The following is a 13,198-nucleotide window of genomic DNA, read 5'->3' as shown; positions in this document are numbered from 1 at the left end:
GGCATCAGTTAAGTAAGTGGTTTTCTGTTGCTGGAAATTATGACAGGACTCTCTATTGCTGTAATGATAAGTTTCGGTGGCCGACAGAAGTCATGAGGTAAACTGAATAAATATTGCTATCACTGTGGAAGAAAAGCTTAAAACACCTCTTCCTTTTGTAGGTTATAATGAATGGAGAGAATTCTGTGGCTTACCAAGACTGGGGACACAAGCTGACTTGGACACTGCCATCGCCAACAGGAGTGTCAGTGAAAAGATAATGAACTTATACAAGCATCCTGATAATATTGATGTCTGGCTGGGTGGTTTAGCTGAAGACTTCCTTCCCAGGGCTCGAACAGGTCCCCTGTTTGCATGTATCATCGGAAAACAAATGAAGGCCCTGAGGGAAGGTGACCGGTAGGTATTTGCCATCAGTTCCTTCTATATTCTATATGAAAGATAATATTCCATATTGGTTTTATTTGAAGTAAGCCCAGTCTGGGTTCAAATACTGGTGCCATCACCCTATGTGTATCTAACTGTAGGCAACTTATTTCTCTCTACCATGATTTCCTCAACTATAAGAGGACTGAGATGAAAATGAAATAAGTGCAAAGTGTACAGCATAGTCTGAGCATGTAAAAGGGCCAACTACTATTGTATTTTTCGTATCATCTAATCACATGAATGAATAAGCTGGCGTCACAGGAACATCATGTGTTCCCTGATGTCATGATCGCTCTGAGACTGTATTCCATCTTTAGATGTTCTCTGACAACCCCTGGTGGACTTAGACGTCGGTACTAAGGAAAAAGGCCAACCACTATGCATAAAAACAGAGAGGGCTTTTTAAATGGTGGCAGAGGGTGCTGCTTCTCCTCTTTTGTTGTCTTCAACCTTCAACCCCAGCAAAGTTTTGGTCTGCAGGTAGCAGAAAGCTGGAGTGCCCAGCTCTTTCCTCCACATATTTTGTCCTGACACATTGTTGCTCCCTCCTCAACTTCAATCTAAAGGTTTTAAATTTTTTCCACTAAATTTAAATCACTAATCTCTAGATGTCTCAGTAGAAACTAATACAAATGGCAAATTGGTGATTTTGGAACCACACAGACAAAACAATGGAATTTTAAAAAATAATACCTATATAACCATTTCTCTTTTTTTATATTCATGTTCTTAGAAGAGAGAACAATAACTACATCCTAGGGTTGCTTTCCTTTTTCTTCCAATGCACCACTTATCATTAATTTCTGAGATGCAGTATTTCAAAGAGTTTGAAAAACCTGGGGAGAAATTACAAGGAGAAGTTGGCTTACTCAAAACTTCTATAGTTTGAAACACTATGTGACATGGGAAACTACTAATTCAGATAATGGCATATTTCTTCAATTTATACTTTTTCATATATGTTTTATGCTATCTTTGGTTAGAGTACAATTTGAAATAATTAGTCGGAAGTTGTGAACACATTCCTGGAGTGATACAGTTCATTCCTTATCTTCATAATTCATGACTGATTATCTCCTAAATACAGAAATTTGATTAACTAATTAATATATAATGAAAACTATTTGCACATGTTTGTTGCCTTGTAGGAAGAGAGAAAACTTTTATATAACAAAGGGAATATAATGAGTTAAGGCATTCAGGTAAGGAGTTCTTGGGGCTTTGTCAACAATTTTAATATTTTCAGAGAAAATTGAGATATTAGGATATCTCCTAAAATTGAGATATATCCTAATATCTCAATTTTCCTTGATTAATCATGACCTGAAGATAGAGATAAAAGATGGACTGGACCCACACAGCATTTTGACTTCAGTATAAATAGCAGTACTTCCCGAAAGAATTCATTTGTGTGGTCCTTATTCTTGTTTTTATCTCAGGTAAAAAACAATGCAGCATAATAGATTGACATTTAAGAAATAATCGTTTATAAGAAACTTTTTCCACAAAATGTGGTTTCCTCAGCCAGTCAGTGTCACATTAAATCGTGGAGTGTCTCTCCCCATCTCTTCCTCCTCCACTTCCTCAGAAGACTCAGCTTGAACTGGAAAGTTCTGCATTGGTCTCTGAGTTACGCATTGATTTACCACATTGAAGACTATAAGCCGTGAGCAGCTTCATTCACAGGCTCTGTGGAGAATACTTGGCATGTAGCCATAGGATAGAATGTCATTTAATGTATACACTAAATAGAAAACGACTCGAGGCATCCTCTACTTTTCTTATCTTGCTCTCTCATTCTGTGGAGGTTTTGGTGGGAAAACAACCACATATTTACTGAAGCTCAAAGACATGAACTGGAAAAGCATTCTTTATCCCGAATAATCTGTGACAACAGTGGCCTCACCAGAGTGCCAGTTGATGCCTTTCAAGTTGGAAAATCTCCCCAAGACTTTGAATCATGTGAAAACATTCCAGGGATGAACTTGGACGTATGGCGGGAAATCTTTCATCAAGGTAAAATTAAGCCTCTTTTAAAATAATAATATAATACATAGGTTTAATGACAGAAAGCATAACTTCTCAAAGGAGTTGATTCTTAATAAGGCCCATTTGAGAAAACATAAAAAACGATGCTTATATTCTCAAGGGTGCTACGTTAACATGGTTGCAATATGGTGTTTCCTGAGTGCCTCCTCCTCAAAGGGAGAAGGAATTTGGAAGTCTGGGAAAAAAAAAAAGAATCAGCATGGAATACCTCCACCCCCCCCAATAAAAAGTCATTGATGAATGAAAGAGTTAATTATAATCATTGTATAATGATTTAAGTGCTAAGTCAGAGATTAGGCTTCTCAACCTCAGCGCTATTCGCATGTCCTACTGGATAATTTTTTGTGGTTGGGTCTGGGCTGTGCATTATAAGATACTTAGCAGCACTCCTGACCACTACCTACAAGATTCCAGTAGCATCCCACAGAGTTGACAAACAAAGCTGTCTTCAGAATTGCCAAATACCCCCTTGAGGTACAAAATCACCCCTGGTTGAGAACCAATGGATTAGATGATACATTTTTAAGTGAGAAGGAAGAAAGAAACATTTGGCTATATAGAGAAGGGATTCTAGGAAGGCATATAGCTTACCGAGAACTTGACGATCGTTTAGAATTTAGTTTAGCAAATCAGAGATTTCACTGTTCACATGGAATGCATCAAAGTGACTCTTTTATTAAATGGCAGACCCAAGGCTGAGCTTAAAACCAGATTTTCTGACTCCAATTTTTGTATTACACATGCTTATAGGGCAGATTAAGTCATACAAACTACATCTTTTGAATCAATTATGCACAGAATGTAATACTTACTTATTCTTCTGTTATTATTTATGACACCAACTCTGTCTACAAAAAACCTGACAGGAGATGAAGAATTATTTATTTAGAAGCTCCTATGTAACTGTCCCATGTGCTGTGAATACATCTGGAAGAATCAAATGCACACATACCCCACACATACATACATATTTGCCTTCACAGGACTTACATTCTAGAAAGAGAAGACAGCAAATAAAAATAAATAAGTAGTATATATAGTATGTCAAATACCATATAGTCTATGGAGAAGGACAGAGAATTTGGGTTGGAGTGAAGGGATTTACAAGTTCAACCAACAGGACAAGGTCGACCTCATTGAAAAGGGGGTGGGGGCAAGTGCTCCTTTCAGTGGGAAGAGCAAGTGTGAAGCTTCTGGGCAGAATCATGCCTGGAGCATTCAAGGAACAATAAGGAGGTGGACAGAGGCTGCGGTGGAGTGAGTGAGGAAATGAGAAGGCCCTCGTGCCCCTTATGAGGATTTCGTCTTTATTCTGAGAGGGTCACAATATTAAATGGTTTGCCCGGAAGAGGCACATGATCTAAAATATTTTAACAGGACCCCCCTGGCTATTTATTGGGAATTCACTAGTGGTTTATTGGGAATTCACTAGTGGAAGCAAATGCAAAAGCGGAAAGAACAGTTGAGAAACTATCACATTATTCCATGGGAAAGACAAAAGGATGATGATGGCTTGGACCCAAGTAGTAGCAGTAGAGGTAGGGAGAAGTGGCCAGATTATGGATATATTTTGAAGAAAGAGTCAACATATATGATTTCCTGACTGAATAAATGCAAGCTGTGACCAAAAGAGAATTTCTGGGTTTTCCCTCAAGCAACTGGAAAGATGGTTTCCCACTTACTCAAATGGATGTGGTTGTGAATGAGGCAAATGTGGAGCAGATTAGTAGTTCAATTTTGGATATGTTAAGTTTGAGATGCCTATTAGGCATTTCAGTGGAGATGTGCAGAAGGCAGTTGGACACAGAAGAGTAGAATTCAAGGAAATGGTCTGAACTGGATATATTTGGGATTTATATGTAAATGCCATCTGTAGAGGTTGAGTTTAATGCCAAGAAACTGGCTGAAATCCCCTAGGGAGTTATTGCATATAGAAAAGAGAAGTCCAAAGACTAAGTCTATAGACACTCTTGTATTTTGAATGTGAAAAGATAAAGAACAAGTAAAGAAACCAAGAAGGAGATACTAGTGAGGTGAGATGGGAGCAGCAGCTTGTGTTTTCTAGGGAAACCCACTGAAGAACAGTTTTGAGGAGGCAGTGATCAACCGTGTAAAATGCTGCTGATTGTTAAAATAAGATAAGGAATGAGGATTATCATTGCATTTGGCAACATGGAAGCCATTGTTGATGCTAAAAGCCATTCTTTTGCTGTGGAAAATAAGAGTTTACTTAAGAGAGACCAGGAGGAGAAAAATCAGGGACAACAAGTCCCAACAAGTGTTCCAGAAGTTTTACTGTAGCAGAGCAGCTAGATGGTAATGAGGTGGAGATTTAATTAAGAGAGGAGAAATTGTGCTTTGTTTTTGAAGAGGAACAACCCCTTGAGAGGGAAATTTGCTGAAGTGATATCCTTGAGAAGTCAGGGAGGAATTGAATATAATTCCAAGCATAGGGGAGGAAGAAATGAAAGAATGATCATATTTTGACATTTCAATGTTGTATAGATGACAAGTGTAGTTTCCCAGATAAAGTGGATAATGGGGACTTTGTGTACTGTGATGAATCTGGAAAACGTGTCTTGGTGTACTCCTGTCATCATGGATATGAGCTTCAAGGACAAGAACAGATCACTTGCACAGACAAAGGATGGGATTTCCAACCACCTATTTGTAAAGGTCAGTCATTTAACAAGGCATTTATTTATTAATGACTTAATTACAAAAATAAAATCTGCATTTTTCAAATAAGAATTAATAATAAATGTCATTGACTATCTATTCCTTCCCTGAAAGGTACTTCTGAGCATAATTAATATCACCAGGAACTGTTTCGGCATGGAAATAAATTATTCTCTCATTAGTTAACCATGTTTCTTCATCAGATGTTCTCAGTAATGGAACATGATTGAAGCATCAAGGCAGTCCTCATCAAAACATGACTGATGGGGAAGGAAGACAGGAAAAGAGAAATGAGGAAAGCCAATTCATACAGAAAGTTTATAGTAAAGAATATACAGAGCCAATTTCTTAAATGAAACAAAATAGGGGGAAAATGTTTTACCCTCTAAGAATCTGCAGATTAAGGCCCTTTCCCACCCTGGGGTTTGTAGCTTATACAACTGGACTACAGTTCCAATCTTCAATTTACAGTAACCCAAACATTTTGTGAATCGAGGTGTAGATATGTGCTGAATTTTAGCCAATGAAATGAGAGCACAAGTGGTGATACCTACTTCCAGGCACCCTAAAAAAACTTTCATGAGCCACCTTTCACTTGCTCTTTCCCTTTTGACAGCTTGGAAAGGCTATGACACCAGGAAAACCTGGGAAAATCATGTGTTGAAGATGGCTGAGCTGCCAAATATTAAAAGCCTAGGTCCTTGAATCACTACTGTAGGAAAACCAGCAGACCAGGGACATTCCCATTGGCCTGCTCTATGAAACTTGAATAAACTTCATGCACTATGCCCCTAAGGTCTGGGGACTTTTTTCCTCTTAAAGCAACTTATATTTATTTTTTTTTTTTTAATTTTTTTATTTTTTAAAGATTTATTTATTTATTTATTTAATTCCCCCCCCCCCTCCCTGGTTGTCTGTTCTCGGTGTCTATTTGTTGCGTCTTGTTTCTTTGTCCGCTTCTGTTGTCGTCAGCGGCAAGGGAAGTGTGGGCGGCGCCATTCCTGGGCAGGCTGCTCTTTCTTTTCACGCTGGGCGGCTTTCCTCACGGGCGCACTCCTTGCGCGTGGGGCTCCCCCACGCGGGGGACACCCTTGCGTGGCACGGCACTCCTTGTGCACATCAGCGCTGCGCATGGCCAGCTCCACACGGGTCAAGGAGGCCCAGGGTTTGAACTGCGGACCTCCCATATGGTAGACGGACGCCCTAACCACTGGGCCAAAGTCCGTTTCCCACTTATATTTAAACCAATTCAGAAATTCCCCCATAACAAAACATAAAATAGGAGACTCTGGCTCAGTGAGCAAGTGAGGTCAATGAAGAAATTCATTTTGGAAACTGAAATCATGAATACTCATCTTATGCAATTGTAAAGAATTTGTTCAAACTCTCATTTGCAATAATTTGAAAGGAAGACCAATTGCCTACCAAGATCCATGGGTAGAGACCAGAATGAGAACTATAGCATAGCAAGTGCTGCTTTTTAATGAGCTGCATATTGCAAAGTATTAAGAGAAAGAGATGAACTTATATAAGAATTTGGTTGGTTTTTAAGCAGAAAATTTTTTTTAAAAATTGAAGGAGTCCAGCAATTTTCATCTTTGAAGGGTTGTAAGAGTCAATGTTTTCTAGACTCTGGGTAGTAAAAAATAAGACCAAGAGGGGCTGTGAGCATCAAGAACTATTGAGTCTCGGTCTTGTGGCACCCATCAGTTAAAGGGTGGGTGCTACCCACTCAAGTCAGCTATCTCAGGTACACTCCAGGTAGTGCCTTTAAGTTGAAAAAGAGGGAATGAGAAGCAAAGAAATGAAGTTGTTTTAAGAATGCAGTCTAGGAGATAACTTTGAAAATAGTTAATAGTATGTGGAACTGATGGGAAACAAATAGATGTGAAGCCTGCTAGGTATGTGAAGGAATTTATTACCAAGGGAAACATTACCTTGGAATGGAAAAGTCTTTGTTTAAAGTGCTATAACACTCTTCAGACCCCATGGTTCGCACTCTTAGGAAATAAGCTATGAAAGCCCATGGAGGAAAATACCTATTTTAGATTGGGTTGTGGATGATAATGGGCAAGGAGAAGCTACACAGAGTTTAGAGACAAAGCCATGGAAGACAATGGGCAAGGTGCTCCTCTCAGAGAGCTACTTTCCAGAAAATTCACTTTACAGGAACCCAACTGTTCTGTAAATTGTGGCAACATCTGTATGTGTTCATTATCGCTGTTAACTACCTCTTTTATTAACTCGTGATAATTATATTCCGTAGCTAGGAGGGAAAGTATAATATATATGGAGGGTTTTCGTGTTGTCTTGGCTTACTGGCTATGCAAAATTGAAATGCCCACTTTACCCGAGATACTTTATTTTCATGTTTGGCAGTATAATGGAGAAAAACAAGATGTCTGCTTCAAGGTTTGGTACCTTGAAAGTTTTATGTTCATTAAGCCTTCACATGGTATATACTTCATGTGTATGCCTTATGTCTTCTTTGCCTAAGTATCTAGTTTCTATATTCCTTTTGTTTATTTATTTATTTATTTTGAAGTACCGGGACCAGGGTTTGAACTTGTGCCCTCAGCCTACACTCAACCACTGAGCCATATCAGCTCCCTCTATATTCCTTTTGGTACTTACTTTTAGGTGCTTGTCACCTGAATGCTCTATTCACAGGGATATATGGGGTCATATATCTTTTGGATATAAAAGAGTAACAAAGAGTGACAAAGGCTTAGGAATATAGAAGTAAAGGAAAATTCCATGTATCTTCCATTCCATCAGCACTGACCTGTCATTCTCTAAATATGCTTAGCCTTTCAAGTGTCCATCACGTTGCTTATCCTATTTCCTAAATCTGGAATGTCTTTCGACTCCTCTAGGCAATCTTAGATCTGCCATCAAACTCATTCATTTATTTCAGAATTCTTTTCACACCCATAATATCTCATTTGCACTCAACCAGGTTTCCATCTAGAACAGGTCACCATCCTATACTGGATATATGACCTTGGAGAAAGTGGTTTAGCTTCTATGTGCCTCATTTCAAATTAAAATGAGGACAATAACCTCTACTTCATTGATTGTGAATTAAATTAGCTAATAAATGCATAGTACATAGAACAAAGCACGTAGCTACTGTGATTAGCATAGTAAATGTTCAAAAAATGGTGGCAATTGTTTTACTAATCTATCTCCTATTCTGCATTGTGAATGCCTTAAGAGATGGTCATATAGAAGAGATGGAATGCGTTTACTCAACGAATAGTTATTGAATTTCTAATATGTGCCATGGACTATAGACATGCCTTGATAGAGCTAGATAGGGCATGATGAGTGAATAAATAAATGAACAGGTTCAGAAGACTGGTCATGATTGTTTTCCAAGCCCAATGTTTTCACAAACTGTTGGTTTTAGGAACAGTTCACTTGAATATTTTTGCCTTTTCATTAAATCAGTGAAAAAAGAAAGTGACTTTGTACTACAACTTCACTGAAGAACCTTGAGGTTTGAAGGGATTTAGGTCACAATAAGTTTGCTGTTAATACTTGTGGCTACTTATTTTGCAGACTGTTTTTGTGAACATTCTTACCACATGTGTCAATGAATGGACAGGTACAAATTGCTGAATACGTAATGGACTATGCTTCCCTGTATTGGGAATTAGTTTTAAAACAGTAAATATTAGACTCAATATAAAAATAGGCAAATATATATATAGGCAAGTAATTAATAAAGAAAGTGAAAAGGCCAAAATAAATAAATACATGAAGCATAATCTTACTAGTAATCAAGGAAGTGAAAAATTAACTTAAAAATATGCTATGTTTAGTTATAATTTAAAAGGTTGATGATTTCCAGTGCTATTGAGAATGTTAGGAAATGGATATACACACTATTTGTTTGAATGAATATGAACCTTTCCTTTTTTTGTTGGGGGAGCAGTTCACAAGGTGTTCCTATGAAACATGCATACTTTCAAATTAATCAGTCTCAATTTTGGAAGTCTGGCTTGTAGATATAAATGTGCCAGCATATAAAGCCATTTGTTTCAGCATGATTGTTGCAAAATTATTTGTAGTGACAAAAAGTAGAAACAAACTAAATGTCCACCTACATGGAAATAATTGTCTAAATTATTATGTGGACATACTATTAACTATCATGCTAAGTAAATTAAAAGTGTTTATATTGACCTGGAATACTGTGCATAGGTAAAAACTGAAAATTATAGACTAATGCACACAATGAACACCCACTTCGATTTTGAAGAGCAGTGAGATATATTTATGTGTATCATATTTACAAATGTTTTCATGAACAATGAAGAAAGGAGTATCAGGACACAAGAGCTCATTATTATTAATTATCTCTGAAGAGTGAGATGGGAAGAGGAAGAAGAGGTTCTCAACTTTCTTCATTCATATCTGTGTTTTGTAGATATTAATCCTAAAATATACTATCTTAAAAATAAACAAATTGCAAAGCTTAATGGGGATAAAAGCCATGGAATAAATGCTCTCATTTATATAAACAAATATTTTCATCATGTCTATGCCCTACACTAGAAGTTCTAGATTAAGAATTACAAGGGAAAAAAACTAACTCTTAAATATACCAGAGGAAGAACTATTTATTTCTGTGGTAAAGTGATGTGAACCTAAGTGTTCAAGCTGATCCTCCATGAAATCAGCTTATCAACATGTCTATGGCTGCAGAAAGGAAAGCTACAGGCTTAATTGAATATTTAATAAAGCAAATCAAATGAGATTTGCTGTACTCTTCTCTATTCAAATCCTACTTATCCACTAAAATCCATCCACATAAAAATCTGATGAAGAAAAAAAACTGGCAAATGAATTGTAATAAGTCTCATTTGAGTGTTTTTAAGTTGTGAATTCAAAATAGATAAAAAAGCTATCTGTCGGTGGCTTTTTGCACTTGTTATCGTCAAGAGGCTATGCAATAAATGAATACAAATAAATGTTTCTGTGTCTATTAGGGAAAGTAAGATTTGCAATCAGTACAAATTTGCTTGGGGAAATGGAGGCATCTGTGCAGATGTTTGTGAGCTAGTTGTGGAGATTTGGGGATGCGGTCTGTTGCTTTTCTTGAAAAAATAATCTGGCCAGGTAAGCAAAGCCTACGTCTTTGTGCAAATTGATAGAGGAATTCGGGGATCCTGCTGGCCCAACACTATTTGTCCTTCTTCTCTTTTGTAAGGAACATCAGTACCCAAAACAGTGTAGGTGTGTTGCACATTCTTCAGGCTCTTAATCATAGGGTGAGATCTAGAATATCCCAGTCTCTGATTTCTGCTTCTGCTTATGAAAGACTTGACTGTAGGTAAGTGAAGTCAGAGCCCAAGAGCAAGTGAACGAGATAGAGAAATGGAGAGGAGACAAAGCTGTTCAGCGGGAAGCTTTGCCTAGAAGGCAAATGAGAACGTGAGTCCACTGGGCAGAGCTGGTTTACCATGCTCAGGGATCTTCACTTTGTTGATTTACATTTCACATTCCTTTAGCTAAGAAAGAGAAAATTGGAGTTGCAAGCACTAATGGGCAATGGCATTTTTCATGCTCTCATGACAAAAGCAAGCCTAATTGAATATTCTCCCTCTCCCCCAGGTGAGGCTGCATATGTAGTCATTTTTACCATATAACTCTTCATAATTCTACATTAGGGAATGCAAATGGGGTGGTTTATAGGCACGGTTTTATCAAAAAGAGTGTTATATGTTAAAAGGCCTTGGCATGGTTAGCTAAAAATGTAATATTTCAAAATTACTTTAATAACATAAAAGACAAATCCCAACAATTCATTGAACATCTGCTCTCAACTAGTAACTCTGTGTAGCTCTAAGCCCAAGAGCTTTCCTTTATCCTTTCAATATTATTATTGTTGTTGTTATTACCATTATTATCATTATTAATAGCTGTACTATTTTCAGTGCCTCCTTTACTCTAGATCTTTGATAGATTTTACTTTTATGCATGATTTTTGATTCCCATAGCATTTCTTCACAATCTACATAAGTATACTCATTTTATAAATTAGAAAACTCAGGCCCAGGGAGGCAAGTATCTTGCTGTAGATCTCTCAGTTAGTACTGGGCAGTCTGGCATAAACCCAGGACCCCCTTGTATCATATTCCAAACCTTCCCAACATTCTCATCCATGCACTAGAACGTAGACAACAGAAAACAGAGGCCTAGCAGCAGACCCCCTGATTTGATCTGATTTGATATACAGTGACACTGAACATTGCATAAGCTTGAACTTTTCTCTCTCTCGCCTTTAGGGAAACTACCAGGTGGTGGTAAAGAGCACTGAGTCTGGTGCCAGAGTCTTTGTCTACCTGTGCAAGAGTCCCAGCTTTTCCATGCAGTTGTGTGTCCTTAGCCAAGTTCATGACTCTCAGTTTCCTCTGATATTACAGGATGTTGACTGTGCCTGTGTCAAGGAACTATTTTGAGTTTAAAAAGTGACTTTTTGGTCAAAGTTCAGTATATGTTAATTTTTATTCCCTCCTAACAGAGGGTCATATACATATGTTAAATATATATTTAATACATGTATTGTATTTATATATTGCCTTTTTAATAGTATATAGTATTTTTTTTCTTTTGACATTCTTCTGTTTGCTTCCTGGAATTGACCAGAAAAGAAAGAAATGTTATTTGAAAAAAAAGAAGTTATAGAGAAAGTTATTTGGAAACTTGAGCCTGAGAAAGCAAGTGATAGGTTATAGATTTTAGGCAGGAGAAGACTGTGAGATGTAGCAGGACATTCCTCAGTCACAGTGGATAAAATGGAAATCCAGACAGCTTCTATGACTTGAAAGTATGACCAGGACTTGTTGCCAGGACTGGAAATCAACTTCTAGGCTCTTGTCTAATGTCTGACCCTCAGCAATGAAAATCCACAAGGACCCCAACCAGTTTTTACTGGGATGGAATGGAGAGTACAAAAGCACAGAGTTCTTATGCTCAAAATTGCCATCTAGATGGAAAACTGTTCTGCCTGGGACATGCTTACTCCATTCCACTTCTAGTCACTCTCCAGCCTCAATTACTTGGGGGTTTTCATTTACTTGGCAAAACCCAACTCACCCTTCTAGTCCCTGCCAGTGCTTAACTTTCTCCAGGGAGATCTTCTGATCACCCAAGTCTGAATGAGGAGCACCCCTCCATCGCCCATCACAGCATGGTGTAAACTGCTGATCTGAGTCTCCCCCACACTAGCCCAGAGTAACATCAGTCCCTTTGAGTTCAAGAACTGCATCTGCTTCATTCATCATTATTTTCATGTGACACCGATTGGGTTGAGTTGAACTGAATTGAAACAAATTGAATCAAATTGCATTGAATCGCATCAGAAGGAATTCATCTGTTAATTGCCAGAGAAATTCCATAAACAATGATTGCCTGCGACGGAATTCAGCAGAAAAAAAAGGCACTTAACGGCCATCTTGGTTAGACAGTGACAATAATTTGAGATGATTCCTGAAAGACTGTAGAGCTCAACAGGTAATAAGGAAGGAAGAAATCTCTCTGCTAGAAAGTAGCATGAGCAGAAGCATCGGGTCCAGAAAGAGCATGCAAGTTTCAGAGTCCACAATTTGTGAAACAGTTAGATTGGAAATGAGGGCTTTTGCAGAAGAACCCAATAATTGGATCAGTTATCCAAGTGTTTTGCATCAAGCACTCTTTTCAAAAGCAAAGGGAGGGAAGCAGATGCAGCTCAAGTGGTTGAGCGCCTGCTTCCTGTGTATGAGGTCCCAGGTTTGAGCCCCGGTACTTCTGCAGACAAACAAACAAATGACAAAACCACCTCTCATTGGGGAGCAGATGTAGCTCGGTGGTTGAGTGCCTGCTTCCCATGTATGAGTTCCTAGGTTCAATCCCTGGAACCTCCTGAAAAAAAAGAAAAAAAATGTATAGAGAGCAGAGAAAACAACTCAGAAAATGGAAGATGATATTCTTCTTTATGGATCAATGTTAGAAAAAAAGATAAAGGGGCTTGACCCATAGGTAAAAAGAGAGC

The 13,198-nt window shown here is 38.0% G+C and overlaps 1 protein-coding gene across 1 annotated transcript in view; it reads left to right on the top strand.

Annotated features, from left to right (window-relative positions):
* Positions 1-13,198, top strand: part of TPO (thyroid peroxidase) — a 103,738-nt gene that overhangs the window by 77,154 nt on the left and 13,386 nt on the right. The window contains exons 9-11 of the mRNA XM_058287842.2: positions 162-399; positions 2,237-2,445; positions 4,984-5,154. Of these exons, the coding sequence (XP_058143825.2) occupies positions 162-399; positions 2,237-2,445; positions 4,984-5,154 (618 nt within the window). The remainder of the gene's footprint in view (positions 1-161; positions 400-2,236; positions 2,446-4,983; positions 5,155-13,198) is intronic.

Source organism: Dasypus novemcinctus, chromosome 25, assembly GCF_030445035.2.
Source record: "Dasypus novemcinctus isolate mDasNov1 chromosome 25, mDasNov1.1.hap2, whole genome shotgun sequence".
Lineage (NCBI taxonomy): Eukaryota > Metazoa > Chordata > Mammalia > Cingulata > Dasypodidae > Dasypus > Dasypus novemcinctus.
The sequence above is the reverse complement of the archived record's forward strand: the minus strand, read 5'-3'. Positions and strand labels throughout refer to the sequence as shown.